Genomic DNA, 25,964 nt, shown 5'->3' on the forward strand with positions numbered 1-25,964 from the left:
TGGACGTATTTACGTCAGAGTAGGCGTAGTATCACATGAGGCGTAGTAACGTATCGGCTCGCTCACAGAGTAGATAGATGGCTAGCAGCTGCCAAAGGGGGAGGAAGAATAGGACACAGAACTTAGAAAGTCAGTCTGATAGTTTTTAACCATGAATAAGCTCACGTGAGCTGCTTTTAAATGCAATTATAATGATACGAATATTGAGCGGTGCGTGTGTTAAGGTTGTTGGTGGCGCGCGGCCGAAGGTGCTAAAGGACATTGCAACCAGACAGCTACACAGGTAAGACTGACATTACAGAGAAGACAATACAGCTGCTGTTGTTGTTTAGCTTTGTTGCAATTGAGTTTTCATTGCTGAGTTTGTGTTTTAAGAACTGTACACACTAAAATATTAAAGTAGCTGACACGTGGGCACTTGTTTAATTCCAGTACCTGCAGATTAATGTACTTAATGCCTCCCAAACTATGTCTGCTCCAGGGAATTTTTGTTTGTGGTTGCACATACTGTTTAGTGCAGCTTTTTCTTCTTCTTGCAGGACGTAATGTAATTCTGTACTGACAAATTAAACCTTTTTATAGCGTGCTCTAAACACACTTTGAAGTGTCATAACTTAAAGTTATTGATTAATAACAGCCATGTAACATATCTACTTACTGAAATAAGACCAAAGCAATAATTAGAGATTAGTTGACAGATTACATTTTCCCAAGTGTAAAAGTGTAAAGCCATATTTACAAGCTCCACCTGTCTGTCTCTGGTTATCTATAATATGGCCACTAGCTCGTTGTTTCAAGTGTTTATAAATGATGATTCACCCAAACGTGCAGATAAGCTCTCGGTTTCTAAGTACATTTATTGTTTCAAATAATTGTGTAGCATAATGGCACTTTGCCTGATAATAATTTTAAAAGCTGAAGCAAAATTCCTCATGTGCTGTTCATTCATCGGATGTTCTTCCAGCCTTGAACTTTGTCTTTTTCTAGCTGTTTAGAAATGTTTTGTTATGTGAAGTCATGAGGAGAATTGTACTCATTCTGAAAAGATTGGACATTAGACCCATCCAAGAAATGTAAGGAATGGATTTAGCTGTCAAAGAAATCAGTGACAGGCCCGATATCCTCTTTTTTAGTTACCAATAGATAGTTAGCTACAACACCAGTGTTGTGGGTTTTTCTCCAGTGAAGTTTCAAAGGTCTCTTGCTCAGAAAGTTATGCTTAGTTAGGCACTGGATTGCTTCCTGTTCTGCAATACTCTCTGCAACCTGTGTTTTTCAGCACATTTGATGTGGCCGTGGTCGGTGCCGGCATCGTGGGCTTGGCCACTGCAAGAGAGCTCATTCAACGACACTCGTCGCTGAGCTTCATCTTGCTGGAGAAAGAAAAAGAACTTGGTGAGTTGAGTTTTTAAAGCTGTTATGGTGTAGAAAGACAACATCATGTTTTTAATGTCTGAGTGATTAGACCTAATTAAACAGGTAAGTATGGAAACATTTTTTATCATTCAACACAAAATATAGGAAATTAAGCTACAGGTTTTATGTATCAAAACATAATAAAAGAAATCCCCTGGTTCTTAAAATTTGGTAGGTACCACCTAAAATGAGCAACACATGATACATTACACTTTGTCGTTATAAAAATAAAACTAAGCCAAAATACAGAAAACGTGTGTGGAAAAACTAAGTACATCCCACCAATCAGTAGGACCATTTTAGAAGCTTTAACTTGAACTAATCATTTTCTTTAAGATATTCAGTCTCTATTATCACCATTATTCTTTACAACCGTGTTTCGGTTCATTTAGGTTTACAGACTTCCATTTACTCACAGTTTTGTCATGGTCCCAACAGCATTTCAAGTAGTTTAAAGTCTGATTTGCCCCTGACTGAAATGCTGTTTCTTACTTTATATAAGACTTATATTCACAGATATCTGATGCAGTCCAGAGCCAAAGATTGTCTTCTTTAGAGGAAATTAGTTTGTCCTGAAGCCAGAGAAACACGATCATTGCAGCAGCGTGATTCTTTTCTTTTTCGGTCATTCTGCTGTAGATCTGCGGCTGTGTTGGGTGTCTATTCTTTTACACGACCTTTTTTCTTCCAAGCTTTAGCTGTCAGACATTAGGCCTCACATCTGACTCCAGAATGCTTTGGTAAACGGATCATCAGCCCTCCACTACTGTGCTTGACAGTTTGTATGAGGCATTTGTGCTTATTTGCTGTGCTTGCTTTTCATTAAATATAGCTATTTGGATTATGGCCAAACATTATCACACTGATCTCATCTTTCCAGAGGACATTGTACCATCAGTCTGAGCTACCATGCTTTTCTTCTCATGGAAACACTTTCAAACCGGCAATACTTGTTCAATCTTTTTCTAAAGTAGTTTTCAGACATTAACACCAAAGGTCTTCAGGAGAAAGTCTGGACAAGTTGGTGTGTTGGTGTTTGCAGTTTACGCAAGCACATCACAGTGATTGGCTTTCTGCTGGAGATGCTCTCACCTGGCTGGAAATGAAATGGAGGAAGTGGGAAAGAATGACTGGAGTGTGCAAGAGGCAAAGCATGATGTAGAAATGATACGTTTGTCTCAATGATGTTTGAAGATGTGCACAAGGGTTCAAAGGTTACCTAATCACAAGTCCTAATAGGGACTGTTTTTTAAATCATGGCCTCATATGTAAAACTTTAGAACTGATAGAAGGTTTTTACGTCTTTCTCACATGACTTTATATGAAATGTAGAAAATAATCTGTCAAAATAACTTCCAAAGTCAAATGCAGTTAAGTTGTTTTTGGCAAAACCTCATGTTCCTTCTTTTCCCACTCACCAGCTTCACACCAAAGTGGCCACAACAGTGGAGTCATCCACAGTGGGATCTACTACACGCCGGGCTCACTAAAGGCTCGTTTGTGTGTACGAGGAGCTACGTTAGCCTACGAGTATTGCGAGAAGAAAAGAATTCCTTATAAGAGATGTGGAAAGGTCTGTTTTAGTATTCTAACTAGATAATATTGGGTATTACAGATGTTTACTTGAAATGATAGTTGCACAGTCTCTAATTAAGGATGTAGTCAATTCTTTACAGCATATTTGATTTATTTCTGGCTACATAAACATTGATAGCCATCAGGTCAGTTAAAGAAGTAAATAAAAAGGCATAGATCTGTGTAAGCTGTCAGGCGTATACCTTTACTGTTATCGGCTCACTGAAAGTATTTTCCGGCAGCTTATTGTTGCTGTTGAGCAGGACGAGATTCCCAGGCTGAAAGCTCTGTACGTGCGTGGCATGAAGAACAACGTCCGTGACCTCAGCATCGTTGATGCCAAGGGGATCCGGGAGCGAGAGCCATACTGCAGGGTAAAACGGGTTTTGTTTCTGTTTGGGCAAAACAAAACATGTCAGTAGAAGCTAATGAAATGTCGCCTCTCAGGGAATAATGGCCTTGGATTCGCCTTACACTGGAATTGTAGACTGGAGGATGGTGGCTCTCAGGTACGGCACAGACTTTGAGGAAGCAGGCGGTACAGTGGTAACTAACTATGAAGTCAGTGACATTTCCATGGTCAAGGAGAGCCCCGCAGGGAACACTGATGGTAAGAAACCTCTTTAAAATTCTTAGCAAAGCTCTGATCTAGAAAAGAAAAGTTTATATGAGCAAAAATAAAAAATAAATTCTTTTATCCCAATTGTAGGAATTAAATATCCGATTGCCATCAGAGATAAAAAGGTATGAGTCACAAGTAAAAGCATCACAATATTTAGATCACACTCTGTTGCTTATTTTGCATCGAATGTTTTTAACAGGGTAATGAGGTACGGTGCCGTTACGTCCTGACCTGTGGGGGTCTCTATTCAGACCGTCTTTCACAGATATCCGGATGCAGTCCGGAGCCAAGGATTGTCCCCTTCAGAGGAGATTATTTGGTCCTGAAACCAGAGAAACACTACCTGGTCAAAGGCAACATCTACCCTGTAAGTCTGCTGAGGACTGGATTTGATCTGGATGTTTGCCACCATTGTTTGATCTGGAAAATGATTTATTCCTGCTTAAAGAAGCTGTGTCAGTTTTTATCAGCCAATTTAACTGTTATGTCTTCCTGTTTTGGTTTCCTTTTATAATTTCTTCTGTATCGATTCACAAGCAGATCCAAAGCAACTAGCATCATTTTATAAAACATGACAGTGTTTTCAGCCCAGCACTGGAGTTCAGACTGAGATTATTGCCAGAAGAATTTTAATAAATCAACATATTCAAAATCTGAGACCCTTGCAGCAGTTTTCATCCTACTGGGGATTTGTTCAAGTTTAAATAAAGATGTGTTATAACATTTAGTTCATGTAAGAATAATTGAGGCATATTTGATTTTTTAAAAATAATTTACTTTTCCAATATCTGTCGTTTGTTCCAGTTTCTAAATGAATTTGGGCTCTTTATTAAATGTAAATAAAAACAGGATGCAGTGATGTACAATTAATTAAAATCATGTATTTCTTTAGAGAGAAAGAAATATCTCAAATCTTTAAACTAAGATTTTTTTTTAATAATAATGTGTTTTAAATGTTTAAATTTGTTTTCAGGGACAACAAAAGACTATTATTTCAAAAGAAATGGTGGAAAAAGTTAAGTTAACTGGTAACATGTCTTTGACATGACGTGGCATACAAACTTTCCCAGAGAGTCTTTCACAAGTAAAGATGACAAAGCTTTAAAATATTTTCATTTGACATATTCTTTAAGCCTTTGGGAGGAACTGCATTTAAAACATATGTTTCTCTACTAAAAATCACTGCTGTAAATGGGCTCAGAAACACCTCTGAAAACTAGTGTCAGTAAAGAAATCTCATCATTTCATCAACAAATGTGGAATAAAACTTGTCCATGCAAAGAAGGAACTGACATAAAGAAGCCTGAGCTCCTTTAAGATGAACTGAGGGGAAGTGGAAAACTGTTTTTGGTCTGAATCACTGTTAAAAATAATGTTTTGGAAATCCTTAATGCAGCATCCTAAGGGCTGAAGAGGAGAAGGAACATTCAGGTTATTCTCTAGTGTGTTACTACAGTTTTTCCTGAATACAGCCTGCATAAGTGATGCCATTAATACTGAACAATTCATTCATTTTTAAAGAAAAAGCTGATGAACTAGATGGTTAAAATACCCGTACTTTTTTAAAAATGTCTTCTTTTTTTAAAAAAAACAAGATTCTCTGATGTTATTTAACAGATTCTGTAAAAAATTTTTCCAGGTTCCCGACCCTCGCTTCCCGTTCCTTGGAGTTCACTTCACCCCGAGGGTGGATGGAAGTGTTTGGCTCGGCCCCAATGCAGTCCTTGCTTTCAAAAGGGAAGGGTACAGTGTGTACGACTTCAATGCTCAAGACTTTACAGATGCTCTTTCCTTCAGGTGTGTTGTTGAATATGTCCTGAATGTAACGTTGTTTGAGGTGTTTGATGGTGAGTTTTTAATCTTTGTGGTTTTTTTTCTCTGCAGAGGCCTTCAGAAGCTGATAATGAGGAATGTAACTTATGGTGTGGGAGAGATGTATAGAGGGGTTTTTATTGGGGCGCAGGTAAAAATTTTGCAGAAGTACATCCCTGAACTCTCCCTAAGTGATGTGCTCAGGTAGTGAAATATTAATGCACAATAATAAGCAGACACTGTTACCAGAGGTTCTTCTGTAACCTTCTTTATTTCCTGTCCAGGGGTCCCTCAGGAGTTCGAGCTCAAGCCCTCGATCGTGATGGAAACCTAGTGGACGACTTTGTCTTCGATGGCGGAGTTGGAGATGTGGGTAGTCGGGTGCTCCATGTGCGCAACGCTCCCTCACCAGCGGCCACCTCCTCCCTCGCCATCGCAGAAATGATTGCAGATGAGGTGGAAAGCCGCTTCACGCTGTAAAGAAACCTGATGATCACAGAGGGAAAAAGAGAAAGACAAACACATCCAGCCTGAAGTCGACGAGGAGAGTACAGTGTTCTATCAACCTTTGAGTGTCAGCATCTCAGAGACATTTTAGTGCAGGTCAGGCCTTAATTTAATCCGGAAAGTGACTTTTTTCATGAACTGTTCACTGGCATGGTGCTATTTCAGGTCTTGTAATACATTCACTCTCACATCACTGTAAAAATGAATTTTGCACCACATTTCTGTCTAGAAATAAAGCACATCAAGGTCTACTTTTAATGAAACTATTACACATACCTCAAAGCACTTTTTCAGCTGCAAGAACCTTGTTCAGAGAACCTTGTTCAAAGTGCTGACCCACATAAACATCTAGTTTTAACTGTGAATTTGCCATTTTAAATGAAAGATGCTTAAAAAACTGGCACTGATTTACTTCTTATACTTTTGGTTTTGCTTTTTTTTGTTACTGTCTGAATTAGAAGTTTATTAGAATATTGTATAGTCTGCTGTACATGACTGAAGAGCGTTAGCCCCATGCTGCATATAATCATGTCTGGTGTGTAAGGAAAAAAAAAATCCAGTTTTCAAACAGTATTTAAAAACAAACAATACTTTTCTCAAATGCTAAAAAGATAACAGATTTTTGAGGTATCAGTGGATAACGAAGCTACTCATGTAAAGTAGTTATCTTCACAGATTATGTCTTTAAAATGTTTTATACTTATATCAAGGCTAAATAGTGCTGTTATGTTATACTTATGGTAAAGAATAGTTAGTCTGGGATTTTGTAGTATTTTGCTGAATTTGCTCTTTTTTTCTTATAGCTTGGGAGGTTGAACACGTTTCTCTGTTCAGATAATGCTCCTATATCATGTTCCTTCTTTTATTTTATCCTATTTACTGACGAATGAACGTGTAATTAAGTTTTACATTATTTTTCTTTTAATCACAAGTTAACTAATGATCTGAGATTTTTGCCATATGACATTTAAACGTGTATCTGTACATGTTTAAACCTAAGGTACTGATACAGATTACCCAGGATATGGGGAGTATAGAGCATATAACTGAAAATCAACCTGAAGATCAGCTTTACTTTGTGACGTTTCTTCCTTTTTTTTCTTTTTCACAGCAAGTGTTATTATATAGTTTTCATAGCAGTTGTGTGCAACAGATTTATCAACTCTTGGGCCAGTTTGTCCACCAGGGGGCAGAAGCACAGCAACAAAACAGTGACTCAGTAGAGGCACAAAATATTTCTAAATTAGATGATGTTGCAAAAAAAAAAAAAAAAAAAAAAAAGGTTTGTTTCTTACTTTTTAGTGGCCATATCTTCTTTTTTTTAACTTAATGTCTGCTTGTCTATTAAAATTTACATTACTCAGGTACAGAAAAAGCCAATAAAGGTCTATTTTATTTTGAACTGTTTAGTACTTTTTTATTTGTCGACAGTGTGTCTAAAGTCTAATGAAAAATAAGTCTTAAAGTAAAATCCTTTTTTAAAAATTATTATTTTATTTATTTATGTCCTAGTCTAAAAAATATGTGAAATTACGCAGCATGCGCGCGTGCTTGCCAGAACGCCATACAGCAGCTCAGTGAGAGCGGCGGCAGCAGCAGCGGATAGGCAGCGGAGTTGGTACCAACATCTTCGACTTCTCAAAACCAAAAACACCTCGACTGCCCTTCAGCTGCTCTGCTCACCATTATGCCTTGGACTGTTCGCTGTTTCTTGGATTACACGTTGGATTTAGCGTCCATCAGCTGCGGAGAAGATGACTAAACGCGAAGTTAGCAGCGAAGGAGAAAGTGTGCCTTGTTTGGAGCTGAAGGGGTCGTGTGCCACAACATAGAACTCGGAGCGCATCAAGGCCAACATCAGCCAGTAGCACTAAATTAGCTTGTCGGTTGGCTAACTAAGGTTACAGGTGTTTAGGGAGTAAATAACCAAACATAACTCGTAGCTTTAGATAGCTGGGAACAAGTTGTGCCCTTATGTCTTGACGCAACACTGACTTAAATGTGCCTGTTATAACCTTTTTTAGCATAAGTAGCAAGTATAACACTTAGCAACATTGTTATTAGCTGTTAGCTTTTTAGTTAGCCGCTGCCCCGTGTTTACAGCAGCAGCAGTAGGCTAGCCACATTAGCTAAAAAGCTAGCGAGTTAACTTTATTGCTACATGTGCTTATTTCTTTTGTAGCTATTTTTCGCCTTTTGACCCAGCTCGACATCAGACTCGCAGTGTGTTTCAGTGTTTCCATTCTTTTTTAATAAACAAACCAGTTTGACTTTTTCCACCGTGCCTGATTTGGACTGACCCACCCATAAGGACTATCTATCCGGGGCCGATGCTGACAGTTCAGCCCGGATCACGGCAACGCCAGGAGCCGCTACAGCGATGCAACCCCAGCAGATATACGACTTTTCAAGTGAAGAGAACAGTCAGAAATGGAGAGGCCTCTTTGTGCAAGCTTTACGAAAGGTATCCCTGTGTTTCTTACAGTCTTTAACAAAAACCCTCATTTAAATATATTACAAAACATCCATTGCCCTGCTGAGTTGTATTGGTTCTTGGTTAAAGTACTAGTTTCAGTTTGTGTGAATTTCTTATTTAGTTTTGTTGGATTGTTTTTTATTATTATTATTTTATTGTTTTCAGGAAACCTCAAACATCATGAAATGTGTATATTAAATAGTAAAATGGCAAGACTTTGCTCTCGGGATTGCACTAGTAGACTTTAAAAAAAAAGGAAAGTGTTTGTGTTTTTGTTGATTACAAACGATCGCTGAAGACTTTAAACCGCTGTCCTCATCTTCTGTGGTTGTTGACATACCCAGCAGTGTGTGTTTATTCAAAATCACAATGTCAACCAAGTTCCCTATAATGTATTTTTTCCCACAGTAAATTTGAAGAAGTTACTTTTTGTTGACTAGTTTTTCTCGTAACTTGATCTATAAGCTGTTTCATAGTTTTATGATGTGCTAATAATTTGCACGGTGTGGATGAAATACCAGTGAAGCGGCCTTTAGCTCATTGTGAAACACTTAAGGCTTCCAGACACTTCATTGTGGTTCCTCATTTAGTTTTCTAGTTAAGATGTTAAATCCTTGTTACACACAGACCGACTGCCGCTGCTTTATGACTTCTGTCACATTTCCCTCCCTTTTCAAAGAAATACTACTTAATTCACAAATAGATTTAGTTGGCACTTTCAGGAAAATAACTTAATTTTAGTTGGTTAGCAGGACTGACCTGTATCAGTTCCTTTTTGACCATCCCTTTCCTTTTTTTTTTTTTTTTTTTTTTTTGCTTCTCTCTGTCATCACAAGATGTATTTTCAGTTTTTATTTTCTATGTAGTTAAGAGTCCATTATTGGTTGAGGGAGGTGGGAGAACAAATTCACTGTTCAAAGAAAGGGAACATTTCTTATTTGCCTTTCTGGTTATACAATGGCATACATGCTGTGTGGCATTGTTTTGATAAGCTTTTGCAGTTTCACTACTGTTTTCTCTGCCCCAAAGTTGCATTAAGTTTTTTTCCAAGATCTTGTACTGATGAGAGAGTTAGACCTCTGTGTGAAGTCTTCTCCAGCACATCCTAGAGATTCTCAGTGGGGTTGAAGTCTGGACTTTGAAGTAGCCAATCCATAAGTGATAATGATGTTTTGTGACCCTTGTGCTGTCCTGGTGTTATCATCCTGATATATCCCCGTGCCATCAGTGTAGAAACACCTGATTCAGGTAGTCACATTAATTTTGGAAACATTACATAGTTGAACAAATCATAATACTTCCCCAACATGCTTGTACACAAGGCAGTAGTCATGATGTGTGCAACTCTGCATCTGCTGCTCTTGTTGCCCTGATGCATCGCCTCACTCTGGAAGGGGGCAAATCTGGACCCATCACACCATGTGACTGTTTTCTCTTGTTCTGCTGTCCAATAATTGATCTCTGATCCCGATAATTCAGCACAGCACTTCTTACTTAAAGACAATGTTTCACCATTATCTTAACAGGTTTTAGCAATGTTGGAGAGTTCTTAACCCAACGTAGTTTCGGGGGTCTCCTTGGTTATTTTGTTTGCTTAATGCTGCCCAATGTTTTGACCCGTTTGAAGGTGATATATTTTCTGCTTAGATCAGACACATCTTCTGACATGGTGATTAAAGGCATGGATGTTTCACTGGATCAGTTTGGTGTATATACCTTGTCTGCTAAAACATATTAATCACTTTACTACTTTTCCATTGGGAGTCGCTCAGCTGTTTACTTATTTAACTCTACGTTTTTGGTATTTTGTTGATTCAGTGGCAGTTTGAAGTTCACCCAAACTCATTATCCTATTGGTGTTGATTCTCCATTCACACTCCATCAGTTCTGGCTGGAAACCAGTTCTCTGACAAAGAATATACCCACTGTAAAAGGCTGATTATTTATTCAACAAGGACTTGACTCTGTTGTTGAACTCAAGCGACTTGACCTGAACTAAAACCACATGCTTATCCTTTTGTAATAGAGAAGAGATGTAGTTGGGAATACTGAAATATTTGTGTACTTACTTAAAATAGATTAAAGTGATAAAAAAGCAAGTTAACTCTTAGAATGAAATGTCTGCTGTACTTAATGATATTCTTCTCTGTATTACCACCTCTTTTTTTTACCTTGAAAGTGTAGGTGTTTCAGTGTTTGTTCAGTGTTGTTGTGGTTTAGCATCTTTTGTTAATACAAATTACGAAAGTTAAATTTTAAACTTAGTCTTTTGGGTGGGATGGAGGTATTAATAAAATTTTAGTTTATAGTTAGCATTTTGTGTACCTGTCAAATACATCCTGCATTACATGAAATTTGCCATGACCTAATCTTTTGATGTATTAATTTTAGTAACACATAAGTGTCCAACCACTGATGTGACCACAGAGCAATATTGTGCTTACGAATAACGCAGCCCTACCATCACCATTTATCCCTGTGAGGTGAGAAGTGGTATGATGAGTCAGGTGAAACTGAGAAAGCAGGTGGTGGGCCATGGTGGCTCGGTTCTGTCTCAACTTGTGGCACAACAGCTGGAGGGGAAGCCTGTCATAGTCTGACGTAGGAGATGTTTGTTTTGGTCTTGACAGACAGTGACTCGCTGTTTTTTTACAGCTGTCTACATAGAGGTTTGTAATTTGTCACATAAATGGTTTATTCAAGAAAATAGATTACATTATAACAAAAGTAATTTTAGGCTACAACACTGGATGACCTCTTGACCTCACAGGCAAAAAAAATGCATGTTTAAAGCTTTACTACTGATTTTCTATCAAACTTCTATCTTTCCCTAGTGAAGGCTAATTCAGCATCAGTTTTGCATCATGTCTCTTCTCTGAGCTCTCTCCTGCAGTTAAAGTAAATCTAATGCTGGCTCTTATCTTCTGCTTCTCTTTCTTTTCCACACTTTCTTTCCACACTTTGCTTTAATAATGTCCTCTTCGTTTTTTTTTTTTTTTTTTTGCAGAATCAGCCGCAGTGTGCATTCAAAACAGCCAGTGTGTTGATATCCAGTTGCTAGTGTGTAAAATGATGCACCGGGATGGAAAAATATTGTGAAGTGCAGTTTCTCAGCCTCCAGACACTGCTGGGCAATGGCACCTCTAGGAATGTACATAATAAATGTCACTGTGCCATCAAAACGAGTCAGAAGTACAAAGTTTCAAAGTCTGAAGTTATGTAGTGCTACTTCAGTTGTGTATCTGTTAGGATTATGTATTTGGTAACACCATGTGTTGTAGTGCAAAGATTTTCGGTTTTCTATTTCTAAATCTTTTCTTTGGCTAAGGAGATGATACACTGTGAGACACAACATTGCCACTTTAAATTGCCCCTCTGACCTTTGTTGCATCCCTCTCATTTCCTTTCATCCCTCCAGAATTTTTGCTGTATAAATGATATCAACTAGAAAGTATAGTTTTATACCTAATTTAATTTTCAGCTGGTGAATTCTCATGGATTGAAGTTCACTTTGATATAACACCACGGTTTGTCTCATTCCTGCATCTGTGGGTCCTGGTTATTCTTGAGCACTGTGGCTTGCGGCTGGTGCTATGCATGGACTTAATTTTGCCACTGACATGCTGGTGTTAATAATAACTATGGATTCCTCAGGTCTGATGTTTCGCTGGAATTGAGAGGCTGGCCAGAGCTTTGCTGGCCACAGTTTCATTCCATTGCCATGTTGAGTTAAAGAAATGCTGTGCCGCTGAGTTCACGGGGCTTCGCTCCATGAGAAACAGGCCAACTTTTAGAGCCGAGATTGTTCAGATTACAAGCTCCTTTTGAGTCAATGTTTCTTGCCTTTTTAATCCTCCCGACCCGAGCAGTTTGTTAAATTCTGTCAGTGTGACTTTACTTCTTTCAGACAGAAGCTGAGAGGATTGTTTAACTTCAGTCAGATGGTTTTGTTGCATCTTTTACGCAGACTAGACAGAACTGTTGTCAGCGTGATTGATGTCCACTTTCCACTGCACTACTCCTGTCAAGTTAATATATGGTAATACACACTCCTGTATCCAACATATCTCTGCTGCAACACATATGCTGACATAAAGAGTCAGAGTTACTATATGAGTTGCCATTTAAGTTAATAATAAAAAGACAGAACATGGCAGCTAAAAACACAGTTGAATTTATAAGCTGTGACCACAGACGTTTATGTTTTCTTCTTTTGCATTGTTGCCATGTGAGGTCAATCTAATCTTCCTTTAACCACTTCCTTGATATCTTCAGTTGTTAATCTTTTGCTCTGTGTGTTTTCTATTTTTTTCTTTAAATCAATAGCATTTTAACTCCTGCACATTTCCTGTATTTCTTTTTATACCCCCAACTCCACCTTTCATTATTTTTACATCTTCATGTTGAATAATAGAAATTGTTAGTTTAAACAGCATTAAAGGGACATTGTGTAAGAATGACTTCCATCTAACCGAATTCTAACGTATAGGGCTGGGCGATAGGAACCAAATCTTATATCTCGATATTTTTTACCTGAATCACGATATACAATATATATATATATATATATATATATATATATATATATATATATATATATTGTCAAGTAACCAAAGAGACGGCTCTAATTTACAGCCTTCAGTGCTAAAAACACTTTTATTAAGGATCAGCAGCACATGTGCATTAAAACAGCTGACTGGAATTAAAATACCTTTATATTAAAGACTCCTAAAACAAAATAAATTAAAAATACTTTTCAATGACCATAAGAAAAATACAGCTGTGCAAAATGCAAAAGATAAGATGCTTTTAACTCAAAACAAGCTATATCGATATAAACGATATTCCCCCCTTCTATATTGCGTCTGATAAAGTCTCGATATATTTGAAAATCTTGATATATTGCCCAGCCCTATTCTAGCATCTCACTTTCTCAAACACGTTTTGCGACGATAGCCGCCGTGTCTCAAAAAGCCTCAAAAATCAAAGCATGAAGGATGAACGAACCCGAATGTTCATGGAGTGTTTACTCAGGTGAAGAGGTTCGTAATTGCATAAATATTCCAAACCACATCCCATCAAACTGATATCGTTCCTCTTTGTTTAGAACGACGAATGGTTCTCACAGGGGGACAGATCCTGATAGTGAAACAGGCCTAGACACAACACCAGCTTTTTGTCACAGTAAAAGCCAGCTTATAAAGCCATCCCACTGGTTTTGAGTCCAGCTTTACGGCAACTGTAAAAAAAAAAACAGTGTTTACTGTGACTATGAAGGCGACTGAAACCACATAAACATACACTCCTATACCAACGAGGCTGGTGTATTTTAGTAGAAACTCCTGTCATGTATCCAGTGGTAATGAGCATCACCGTCTAACAAAACCAAAGGGAAAAAGTTAGCTTTAGGCTCATTTAGGCAGTACCATTGACTTGTCGAAAAGAAAGCTGGCAACTTTAACATCCCTTTTAAAATCTTTCTCCTTGAGCTCCTTCCACCTGGGGAAGGCTAGCTAGTTGGTGCTATTTGTCCCTTGCCGGCTGCTGTAGTTTCAAGATGGCAGACTGTCACGATGCTTCCCTACCGGCTTACCCCTCATATGTATAAACAAATTTGAAATTCTTCGCTTACAAGAATGTGTCAGATCATTAGCAGAGGTCATAATCAAATAAAATCAAACTTTATTTATAAAGCACTTTTCATACAAAAATCAGCGCAAAGAGCTTTACATAATAAAAATAATTTTTTAACACGTCTAAAACCTTCACACACAAGTATGAAACAATTTTCAATAACACACACCTGGTCATACTCTCTCACGCACATCACATTCAGACCCACACATTACACATGTACAACCCCCACCTCTCTTTGTGCAAACATTAACTCTGACTTTTAGTTTCTGTTTCTTTAACTGAAAAAAAATATGAATATAAAAACATAACTAGAAATAAACATCTGGAAATAAAAATCTGGACTGACACTGAGGTGAGGAAACAATATCTCGGGGACTGCCGAGATCAGGGCAGCCACGGTCCCCACACCACAGCCAGGGTTTCATTGCATGACCCTACCCACCACCCCGACCAGGGTGATCTCAGCAGCAACAGAACGAGTTATTCTTATCAAGTAAAGCACTCTGTGCTGCTCTTATGCACGAAAAGTGCTCTATAAATAAAGTTTAATTTGATTTGATTTGCAGACCTAATAGGTATAGTCCCCAATGCAGAGGATCCCCCATGAGGAAAACACTCAAGTTAAAAAAGTAAACACAAGATTTAAAAAAAAAAAAACTAAAATCAATAAGAAGTCAAAATACACCAATAATAATACATATATACATGCAGACATTGATTTTGGCCAGTAAACAACAGAAAATACACAACGTTCCTTTAAAGTGACAGGCTTTAGATTTAGCATGTTGACACAGCACAGTCACTAAATTTGTTCTTGTCAATATGCTGATTCACATGTATAAATTTCATCTAAGTTCTCATGCATTTACTCAGAAAATGTAGGTATTGGTTTTAGTTTTGTTTTGAGATGTCTTGGAATTATGGTGAAGTGCTGGTTTTATTGCATGAAGACTAAACAGAGCTGCCCAAAGCTTTTACATGTGCCGCGTTTTATTTGAGGTTCTTTTTTACATGTTAATTAAGAGGTAGAAAATTTGGCATTTAAGAGGATAATAAATTGTAATCCAGCAAAAATACTGGGCCGCTGTAGATGATGCTGCTTAACCCTTCAGTAGCCTTGCAACTACTACTAAGACCCACTGTTGTTTTGTTTTATTTCAGTTAGTTAGTTAATCTGTGTGCAATGTAATCTGCTACAACAAAGGTTCAGAATAAACATGGATTAAATTACTTACAAAAAAGTAAATATGCCCAATCATATGCCCAGCATCACTTCTGTGGCAGTTTGCTGCTTTTCCTTGACTTATGTGATAACTGAGTAGTTTTCTTGTTATACAGGCAAAAATACTGCGAACTCAATCTCATTGCCAGATGATTTCCTTCCTATAAAGTTGGTAGCTGTTGAGACCGATCTCATTTGCAGCAAAACAGCTGAATCAGAAATCTTAGATATATAGGTTTTTTTTTCTTTCTCTCTTTCTATCTGCACTACTTGATCTCATGTGGTAGTTGATTGCCTCATCTCCAGGATGAGCTGGCGTGTTGATGTTCCTGGTAACAGGTTGTATTTCCTATGTACCAGCCCTCAGGCTGTCACAGAAAAAGATTGGGTTGATTAAACCGTGGGTTCTCATACATGCTTTTTGAATATTAGCTCGTCCTCAGATGGGTTTCATGCAGAAGATGGGTGGGTTGGGGCAGGCAGGGGTCACTGGGTCAGGTCAGCCTAGGGTCAAGGCGAGGCCATGTAGCCTCATGCCTGGTAGCCATGGTGTTTCTGATTCCTGATGAGGTTAATATCGGAGGAGGGTGCAATAGCTTGTTTTTATTCACTAGTTTCATACTCATTTGCTTGTTTATCAATCAATTTTTTTTTCCTCCAAAAATGTCTCCCTGTTTGTCATTGTGTGTCTAATCATTGCATCTGTTGTGTTTGTGTGTTTTTTAATATGTGTGCTTGTCTGTTGTTGCTCAGTTGATCTATGCCCAGTGGTTCCCCAGACAGTCTGGTCGCTATAGCTGATGATGTCATGGCATGAATCACAAACAGTGACACATGCTGGGGTTTAATAACGAGCCCCACCTCCACCACACGCACACACACATTCACCCACACAAGGCCACATTACCTGCAACCTGAGCTTGATGCAGCTCCATATGCACAGCCAGGAGAATAATCAATTGAATTAGAAATGTTACCCCTGTATTAATGCCATCTCATCTCTATTATTACCTCAAGCCTTACTGTTATCCTACTGCTAGTGCACACAGCACCTGATCACACTGCGCTACAGCTGAGATGTGCATTAAAGTGATGAAATGGCATGCAAGACAACAAAAGGCTGCTTGTGTATTACTGACATGAATATATTTGTTTCTGGATGAGAAATCTGCACACGTTTCAAACCATGAAGGCAGCTCTGCCATGCACTTGACAGCATGAATTTTGTGTTTTTAATTCACATTATAACAGTTCTAGGGAAAACTCTCTAGGTTGAGGCGGGCCATTTAGTAATGTTGTTCTTAGAGTGCCATCTAAATACACAGTAAGCCTAATCACATTTAATTTTAAAAGAATTTTTCTTTTACCGCTTTCTTCAAGTGTGACAGTAACTGGCCAATATCTGTTTTATATTCATTAAGGTAGACCTGGCAAGATTATTTTGCAGTAATTTAATTCCTAGTTTTGGCTACCTTTAGGGATGCATTCACACCAGGATAGTCTGCTAGACTCGGTCTGATTGAGGACTCGGTGTAGTTGGGGTAAGGCTGGACAATGTGTAAAAAAGAAAAAAAGATCACAATATATTTTTTTATATTGTCCAATCTCTATTTTCATCAAGATTTTTTTTAAATACTGCCAATTTTCAGGCATCTGTACTGAAAACTGAAGAAACTAGAGATTAATTCAACATTTTACCAACATACAAGGTAAATAACAAAGCAAAATAAATGAGATCACTATCAAAATCTTCATAAATAAGAAAACTAAAGTCTTTTTGCTGGCTTCTGTTCACCTTCTGTGAAGAAGCCGATGCATCTCCAAACGAAAGTTTACTTGCAGAGAACAGCTCAAACTATTTTAAATAGCACCAGTAGCTTAACTTTGTTTCTGAACACCTGATGATAGATATTCTAAATGTAAGACTTGAAAGCTATCAGAATCTCTATAAATAGTGGGGTTTTTTGGATTTGGTTCACCACTCTGACAAGGCACCTACATGCCCAAAATCAGCTTCTCTCACAGAGATAATTTGTATTTTAAAAATAGCACCAATAATAACTTTCAGTCCCCATGAGATTTTTCTGCTTCTACTTTTCTGTTTGTGGCAGTAATCATATTTTTGGCTGCGTTACTGTGCACTAATATGAGTGTATATATGCGTGTGCCTGTGACTTGTGAAGGCACATGCCCGGAAAAAAAGGCACCCTCAAAAGGGTTAGTATCTAAAACAGGCAAAACCTGTTTTAGATACTTAATGCTTGAAAAAAAATCCCGACATGATTCAAGGATAACAGGAGAAAAAGGGGGAGGAGGGGGAGTCATGCAGCACAGAGACGACGAGCGACTGGAGCAGCAACGTTTGCACAAAAGTTTAAAAAGAAACAGAAAAAAACAGCAAAACAAGCGTGGATGACGGACCCTCTCACCATGAAAAGTGTGGGTGCCAAAACACCCACATCCTCCATGGGTGCGATGCCCATGGATGATGGTATGTCCAAGGTGACTGTGGCCCCTGGCAAACATGCCGTGACGAAACTCTTTCTCCTATCATAAATTGCTACACGCCATAATTCCAGCATGGTGCCGGATTCCATTCACCCCTGCATCTATTTTGCTGCTCTCAGCTCCACGTTCGGTTATTCTGCTTGCATTACTTCAACTTCCCCAGCAACTTACAAATGGAAGTAGAGCAGGAAAATTCCGACTCTGATTGGCTGTTGTCACACACATTTCCGCCATGTTTGATCAAGTAAATACGCTCATTTTTAATTTTTCATAATATTTTGAGCAGATAGTGTTCCAAGAACAAAACAAACTGAAGAATATGCAGAACAGTAACTGTACGGTTAAGTCCAGATTTGAATGAAATCAGGCTATAAAAAATAAGACTTATTGTTGATCAGGAAGGAGTGAGGAGAAGTAAAACTTTTTGTACCCCACCCATCCGGCTCACAGCTGATCTCCATGATCGACCCGAAATTTGTCACGATTTTTAAGCATGATCATATGATCGCCCAGGTGGACCGCATCCGCTTCTTTGATTATAATCAGAATTTGTTTTTTACATTCACAATACCCCAAACGAAGCAGACATGCAAACGGACTAGGATTCAAATCAAAAGGGCTGCTGTGGATTCACCTGAGATCAGAGATCCTCAATCCTGGTCCTTGAGAGCTGGCATCCTGCAGGTTTTAGAAGTTTCCCTGTTTTAGTTCTAGTCTGAGTCTGAATTCGGTGTCGCAGCAGGCAAACTTCCAAAACCTGCAGGACGCCAGCCCTCGAGGACCAGGATTGAGGATCCTTGCTCTTGATTATCTTTGCACCCATCACAACTCCACTTAGTTTATAGTTGCCTAATGAGGGAGAGCTGCCTCCTGGGGGAAGTGTCCTCCTGAGAACGTGATGGATAACTCCATCTTTGAGTTCTTTAACCTACATAGTTTTTCTGCCATGTTTTTAATATTATTATGTTAATATTTGCTGAGTTTGGAAGCATGCTAACATGCCAACAAAGGCAAAGTGTTGGATCAGCCCCGACTTTCAGCTTCTTGCAGAGCCAGCATCATACTGGGCCTCATTAATAAAACAGTCATCCATGAAGTGTGGTGAACAAATCCAAGCATTTTGCTATAAAAGGCAGGAAGTGATGGCTGAAAATACAAAACTGAATTTGTAGGTTGACTAAAGTTTCTGTGAAATCAGAAAACTCATCCTCTTGTGCACTGTTACTACATGAAGGTAATCTATTGCTTCCCCCAGCCACTTCCTCTGATACCTTGTTGATCTTTCACTCATGGAGGGAAAAAAAAGCATTTTAATGTGTGCATCTTTGCATATTCATTTAAAATGTAAAATGGGCATTCATGGTACAACTTAGAATATACAAGTTTGTACTTTGGTGCTGTCCATGCATGGCCATTAAGATGGTAAAGGGTTGTGAGATGAGGAGTTTTTGCAGTTGTTATATAAAGTGGATAAAACGGGGGGGAAAGTCATCTCTTCATCTTTAGTGTCTCTTCTAATAATGATTGGCATTTGTGTCTATTATTGTGAACTCTTTACACATCCTCTCCTTAGACAGACTGCATATACAATCATAGAGCTGGTGCTGTATCCAGAAACTACTATTTTTATTTTTCCAGGGTTATCCACGCTTGTTGTGCTTGCAGCATGTACAAGCCACATGGGTAAAAAAATGTAGCCTGCATAGAGGTCAACTCAGTTGAAATTTGCATATGAGGTGGGTTATGTATTGCAAGGTAATGTGGATTAACTACTTATTATGCCCCCCCCCCAATGTTCTTTGTTTGCAAATGTTGTTTTCCATCTCGTAGCTTTGGCTCTACTCTACGCTGTGTGTGCAGCATGAATCTGCTGCTGCTTCCTTGTGTACACACATCGATACCTTTCAGTCTGCTGCTATGATCTGTTCTCCCAGGGGGGTTTCACTCTGTGTGGGTAGAGAAGAAGGCAAAGGGGAGGAGGTGGGGGAGGGAAAGTGAGAGAGAGTGAGTGAGCGAGCACTGGGACTTCCTGTACACCAGCTTTCCTCTTCATCATGGAGCTGACCCATGAAATTAAACACCATAACATCGCACAACAGAACATACGTGAACGCTTACCTGTAATCAAGATCAGAGTTAAATCTTGAGTACAGGAATCCCAAAATATGGTTATTTTCAGGGGCCTTCCTTACTTTGTCTGGAGCTGAGAATTCTTTAATAAAACATATTAAGTGAGTTTATTTGTATAAAATGTAGATGCAGTACCATTCAAAGTTGTGTATGTCCTGTCCAAACCTTTAACTCAGACTATATGTCCATGGTCCTTTCTGTTAAAAAATGGTGATTGGGGCAATCACTGAAATTGTCTGATATTAAATGTAAGATATCAGTGATGACAGAGCTTATCCAAAATCTGAATTGATGCAATGCAACAGTTTTGCATGTGCACAGATGTAAAGAAAACTAAATAAGTCAGATATACCTGTTTATAAGCATGAAGACGTCAGAGTTTTGGGGAGACATCTAGGTGCGTTAACACGATTTCTCATAATGGGATAACTGCTGTATCTGATGAGTCATATCAGATTATGCTGCTTACATGATCACTTCTGTTCTGGTATCTCCAGAATTCAGATACGTATCAGACTTTGGGGTGCATGTAAACAGGCTCAATGAGTCTAAAAATGGTTAATATAATCCTGCCCCTGTAGCTGTAGACATTTTGTGATAGAATCACTGTACAACATGATTGCTTTAAATCCAGCTGCATTTACAGTTAAAAGGATTAAGGGAAACTCACGCACATCTCTCACAGCTGCCCAGTATAACTAAACCTGCAGTACAGGACAAAGTGAGGTGACACAGAGTCCTTACACTTGCAGGGAGTTTCTTGCAATACTTTCTGATGCTTTAAAAAATGTAAACCACAACCACTGGGACATAGTAGTGAAAATATAAATAATAAGGCATAGACAGAGAAAATAATTAAATGAGGACCTCCAAAAGACCAAAGGAGATAAAGAAAAGAGTAAACTAGTCAGGTATAAAAGAAAAATTCCCCTTTCCGGCTGTCCTAACAATGGTTGAACGTTTATCAGCCGATCCTTGTAAGGATATTCTAATAGGAGAGGGGGTCAGGGATGATTTCCACCTGAGAAGAATTACTCTCCTTGCATCAATGGTCATAAAAGCTAGAGTTTTTCTGAGAGGAGGTTAGAGAAGACTGCTCTGAAGAGACCCCAAACAGGGCGCTCAAGGGGTTTGGGTTCATTTTCCCGCCCACCACAGATGACAAACAGTGAACACCTCATTCCAAAAATTATGTAGCTGATGACACATTTGAAACAAATGCATGAGGCTCGTGGGGGACTTTTGGCACCTACCACAGGCTGAAGAGACAGTACTATAGATCTCGGATAAACAAGCTTGTATACACGATGAATAAGCTTGCACTGAATGAGGCAATGTCTTGCACAGATGGAGGACTTGTGTACCCGCATCAAGATCTCTGACCAGAGCTCAGTTATTGTGCATTCTGTCAGCATGTGAGAAGTCATTAATTTGATCAACTAAATATGAATAAATATTATTTAATATCTAGAAGAAGCTTAATTTTTTTATAGTAAAGTATGTTGTATAAGATAATTATTTGTAAAACTCTACACATGTCCAAGATGGATTTGATGAAGAACTCTTGAGTTTGTCCTCTCTTATTCTTCTTTCCACTGTGGATTCTTACCAGTTCCTACTGGCAGTAAAAACAGGCCCACAGCATGATGCTGCCACCACCATACACAAGAGTTTGGACATCATTCTTGGCACTGAATGCAGCAGTATCGCTCCTCCAAGCATGCCTCTGGTCATTGTGACCAAACAACTCCGTCTTTGTCGGCAGTGATTTAGCAGCATGGTGTTCCTACGACTTTTAATTCACAGCAAACCTGAACGACCTAAACCAATTTCCTCTCACCTGAGGGTGACAGTTTGGCTACACCTATCAGTAGCTTCTATTGGACTGATGATCATAGAGCTGTTTGAAAGGTTATAAAGAGACGGCGATGACTTCTTAACCCTTTTTCTAAAATCGTTGAGCACCTTGAACTTTCACATTGTACTGTGTGGTGTTCATTCATTAAACACTGAGTATTGTCAAACATCAACAACATAATCTGTTATGTTGGGGCAAAGCTGCCAACTGTCAGTCCTGAGCATTAGTCAGAAAGGAAGAGGCTTTGGAAAGTATAAACATTCTATAGTATTACAAAAGGTCTGTGTGAGAGCAACAGTAATTTTTGACCTATATGTCTGCAGGAAAGCTTCATATTTTCATTAGATATTTGGTGTTTTTGCTGGATAAATTACCAGCTAATTATAGACTATTGTTTGTTTCTACACCGCATAATTGAGGAAAAGAATAATGAACATTTCAGTACAAAAAATTTTAATCTTTTTATATAGAATAAACAACCTCAACTCTGTTGTCTTGAGTTTATCACTGTTGGTTCAAATTCAAACTAATCTGAGTGTTGTTGATTTCAATATGTCTTAGTATGTCTTCAAAGGAAAATATTGCTTATATCTGATTTTATTTTGTAATTTTAACCAATTTTTTCTTTTTTTTCCATTTTAAATCTTGGACTTCCTCAGCTATTTTTCCACTTGATTGCTTTGACTTTATTTTTTTTTATTTTTTTGCTTCTGTGTCCACTGCCAAGGAAATCAGACATTCACCACCTATTAGGATCAAGTTGCAGCAGTACTGTAAATACGCCATATGAACATGGCCCTGCTCTGCTTTCACTCCTCCATTTTGACATCCTCATCAGCCAGAGCTGATGGATTCACTGAGATAAACTTGTGTTTTTTATTATCTTAAAAGCAGAGTGGCTCATAATGATCATTTTCAGTGTTGAGGAGTTTGACAAAATGACTTTCTTGTGTTGTAGAGCTCTGTCATGGTGTTGTGTGTAGTGTTTTGACTTCACTTTCTACTGTATTGTATTGTAGTGACGTTCAGTTTTGTGTATTATTGCTGCTGCGTCTCTCATCCTGACATTGTTGAAGATAGACTGCACTTGTTGGATGTGGGCCTCTCAGAAACGAGCCAACTATTCTGTGAATGGAGTTGAGGGAAACCCCCGTAGTTTCAGTGTGGTGACTCACAGCTCCTGGTGCACTGTGGAATTTGGTCAAGTGCCTATTTAGGGTTGAAAGAATCTATCTTGCAACCTACTTCTCCTTTGATATGACATTTTTCCAAGTAGAGTTTGTAACTTGTGGCTTATTTATAGTCTTAGATCTTGTGATTGTGCATCAAAACACAAATGAAGTGCAGAAACACAAACAAGGCCAAGTTGTAGTTTTGGTTTTCCATCTGATTGTAGCTGATAGATTCTAATAGGAATGTGGATCAGATCTAGGAAAGGGGTCTGCTGTAATCCTCCTCCTTTTTTCTCTAATTATATTTCTATGTCCTACAAATGAACTCAAACTTAGGACAGAGTGGACATCTTGGTCGTTACTGCATCGTCATTAACTCAGAGGACAAGACCTCTTATTTTCCCTCCCACATTCCTTAATCTGAGGGCAATGTTGTGTCATCCTAACACTCTACTATATGCCAACCAGTGTAATTCCATCGCTGGTGTATGAACAGGCCAGTCTTTTGTGAGTTGAGATAAATACAACTCTCTCTCCTCTAGCTACCTTACTCCTCTTTTCTTCCACAGTCTTTTTCCCTCCTTTAAGTCTGCTTTGGCTGCGATAATAGTACCTTAACTGACAGCATTCCTGTGAGCGGGCACAGCCCAGATGACGACAACTATTGAGTAGCTGGAAGGTAATTGGGGGGAGTTGTTCATCTCCTTCCACTTGCAGACCTAATGAAACCGCACCTCACCTCTGCTGTTTGCATCTTGAACCACACCTTCTGCCACACTTGTTCCACCTTCAGGAGTCCCGCTACTACAGAGAAGAGAGCTTTTATTTCCTTTTCAAACTGGATGATTATTAACCGTATCACCTCTGCTTTGGCAGGTTAATTTGGTGATTGCTGCCCTACATGCAGAGGCTTTTTGTTGTGTTGTCAGAAGATGCTTGTGGATTTGTGTGCTTAAACATCATCACTTGTATATTTCTAGGTTGGTTGTCTAGTACCTTTCAGAACATTGGAAAAAATGGACATCCAGACAAAGAGAAATTAATATTTTATCAACCATTAATGTAATATTTAGTGGTGTGCCATCTTGGGTACCTCACAATTTCTTTATGACTGAGGGTGCTACGGTTAGATCGTTAAACAATTATCAGAATTCTCAATGCATCTTTTCCAGGCCTTGTCTGTTCTCATTTCTATAAAAACCAAAATGTTTCTAAACACTAGCCCCTGATGAGTCTCACACTCAGTAACTATGGCTTAAAGGCTAGCTGCTGCCTTCTTGGTGTCTCTTTGTTTACTGTTTGTTACCTGGACACTTTTGGGAGACGGACTGCCGGTCCATTCCCTGAAGTGTCCTACTACATATAGTGGCACTATAGGAATATAGTGTTCCTGCCACACTTTGCAGCTGTGTTCCTGTCATTGGCTCAGCCCTGGCAATATTGAGAGTAGGTGAAGGCTTTTTATCTGCATTGTTGAATCTGCCACTCACTTCTTCTGTTTGTCTGCAATGCTCAGGTACAGCAGCAGGTCCACCCAAACCTGGCGGCGAAGGAGGATGCCCTCCAGCACATCGAGGAGCTGATCCTGCAGCTGCTCAACATGCTGTGTGTGGCCCAGCCTCGCTCAGTGCAGGATGTAGAGGTACAGCCTTCACAATCACTCCTCAGATTCTGTTATTTATATAAACGATTAAGCGTAGGAGTAAAAGCGGAATTTTGAATCATTATATAATTTTTTACAAGAACATAGTTCATGTCTGTTCTTGGTGAGAAAGATAATAATCCTTCTTTCTAAACAGGAACGCGTCCAGAAAACTTTTCCCCACCCTATAGATAAGTGGGCAATCGCCGATGCCCAGGCAGCTATTGAGAAACGAAAGAGAAGAAACCCTTTACTTCTCCCTGTGGACAAGATACACCCATTGCTAAAGGTAAAGACACTGACCCACCTGCCTTTCTCTCCACCCTCTAAAAATCTCTGCTTCCTTCTAAGACCTAGCCAGTTGCTGAGCAATGATCTATCCTAGTTTTCAGTTTTGACACCTTCAGTAATTGAGCTTTTATAAACACGTATAAACATTATTTGGAGTTGCCCTTTAAATGCTCTGCATTAATAATTTGTTATTTTGCCTTTTCTCTCACCAGGAGGTTTTGGGCTACAAAGTAGACTACCATGTGTCCTTGTACATTGTGGCGGTGCTTGAATACATATCAGCGGATATACTTAAACTGGCAGGCAACTATGTTGTTAACATTCGGCACTTTGAAATCAGCCAGCAGGACATCAAGGTGTCCATGTGTGCAGACAAAGTAAGAAACTTCAGTTGTCGCACATCATGTTGTCGCCTGGTTTTGTTTGACTCCTACTAATTAGTCGCCCACTGTTTGTGTTTTAGGTGTTAATGAACATGTTTGAGCAGGATGAGGACATCGGTTTGATGTCGCAGTGTACGGACGAGCCCTCGTCTTCTGGTGAGCTTACATATGACGACCAGGTGAGGCTTGAAATCGCAGAGGAGCGGCAATACCTGCGAGAGCTCGACCTCATTATCAAAGTGTTCCGGCATCACTTCCTGTCAAACCCCAAAATCTTCACACCTCAGGTGAGGATGCTCTAAATGCTTGAAATTTAATTTAATCTCAGAGGAGACTAACATGTTATTATGTAGAAACTGAATAAAATCTAATTAAATACCACAAGTTAGTGTTTTTTAGTCACCACCATTAGACCATTAGATTTACAGTAGTTACAGTAACTTAAAAACAAAATAATTCCCCTGCTATTATAATTATATAATATGCAACTAGTAATATTAACTTCCTATTTTATCTGTATTTACACAATATTATCTCAGTCAGAGCCCTATTTGCCCAGTTTTCTTTACTAAACTAAAAAAATCATCCAAAAGAGAAATCAGTGACCTACTGTGAAATGAACCAACAGTTCGATTGTTTAGAAAGTGATGAGTACTCGTACTCTTGTGCTGAATAAGTAACCAGCTTATTCCAAATCCAGTTTATTAACAAAC

The 25,964-nt window shown here is 38.8% G+C and overlaps 2 protein-coding genes across 3 annotated transcripts in view; both read left to right on the plus strand.

Moving 5' to 3' along the window:
• Positions 1-62: 62 nt before the first annotated feature.
• Positions 63-23,448, plus strand: l2hgdh (L-2-hydroxyglutarate dehydrogenase). 2 transcript variants are annotated; one of them, XR_006008610.1, is made up of 12 exons: positions 63-283; positions 1,280-1,395; positions 2,838-2,989; positions 3,234-3,365; positions 3,439-3,601; positions 3,701-3,735; positions 3,813-3,980; positions 5,253-5,410; positions 5,498-5,629; positions 5,710-6,686; positions 9,735-9,736; positions 23,437-23,448. XR_006008610.1 is itself a non-coding variant. In XM_041971367.1 (10 exons), the coding sequence occupies exons 1-10, from the start codon at positions 192-194 to the stop codon at positions 5,903-5,905; spliced, it is 1,344 nt and encodes a 447-aa protein (XP_041827301.1). In that variant the 5' UTR covers positions 63-191; the 3' UTR covers positions 5,906-7,334. The 2 variants fall into 2 exon arrangements, 1 of the variants encoding a protein (XP_041827301.1); XM_041971367.1 differs by lacking the exons at positions 9,735-9,736; positions 23,437-23,448 and having other exon boundaries at positions 5,710-7,334.
• sos2 (son of sevenless homolog 2 (Drosophila)) overlaps positions 7,494-25,964 on the plus strand; it is a 41,801-nt gene continuing 23,330 nt past the window's right edge. The window contains exons 1-5 of the mRNA XM_041971366.1: positions 7,494-8,396; positions 24,452-24,577; positions 24,735-24,866; positions 25,081-25,245; positions 25,332-25,538. Of these exons, the coding sequence (XP_041827300.1) occupies positions 8,313-8,396; positions 24,452-24,577; positions 24,735-24,866; positions 25,081-25,245; positions 25,332-25,538 (714 nt within the window). The 5' untranslated portion in view covers positions 7,494-8,312. The remainder of the gene's footprint in view (positions 8,397-24,451; positions 24,578-24,734; positions 24,867-25,080; positions 25,246-25,331; positions 25,539-25,964) is intronic.

Source organism: Melanotaenia boesemani, chromosome 20 (assembly GCF_017639745.1).
Source record: "Melanotaenia boesemani isolate fMelBoe1 chromosome 20, fMelBoe1.pri, whole genome shotgun sequence".
NCBI classification, from domain to species: domain Eukaryota; kingdom Metazoa; phylum Chordata; class Actinopteri; order Atheriniformes; family Melanotaeniidae; genus Melanotaenia; species Melanotaenia boesemani.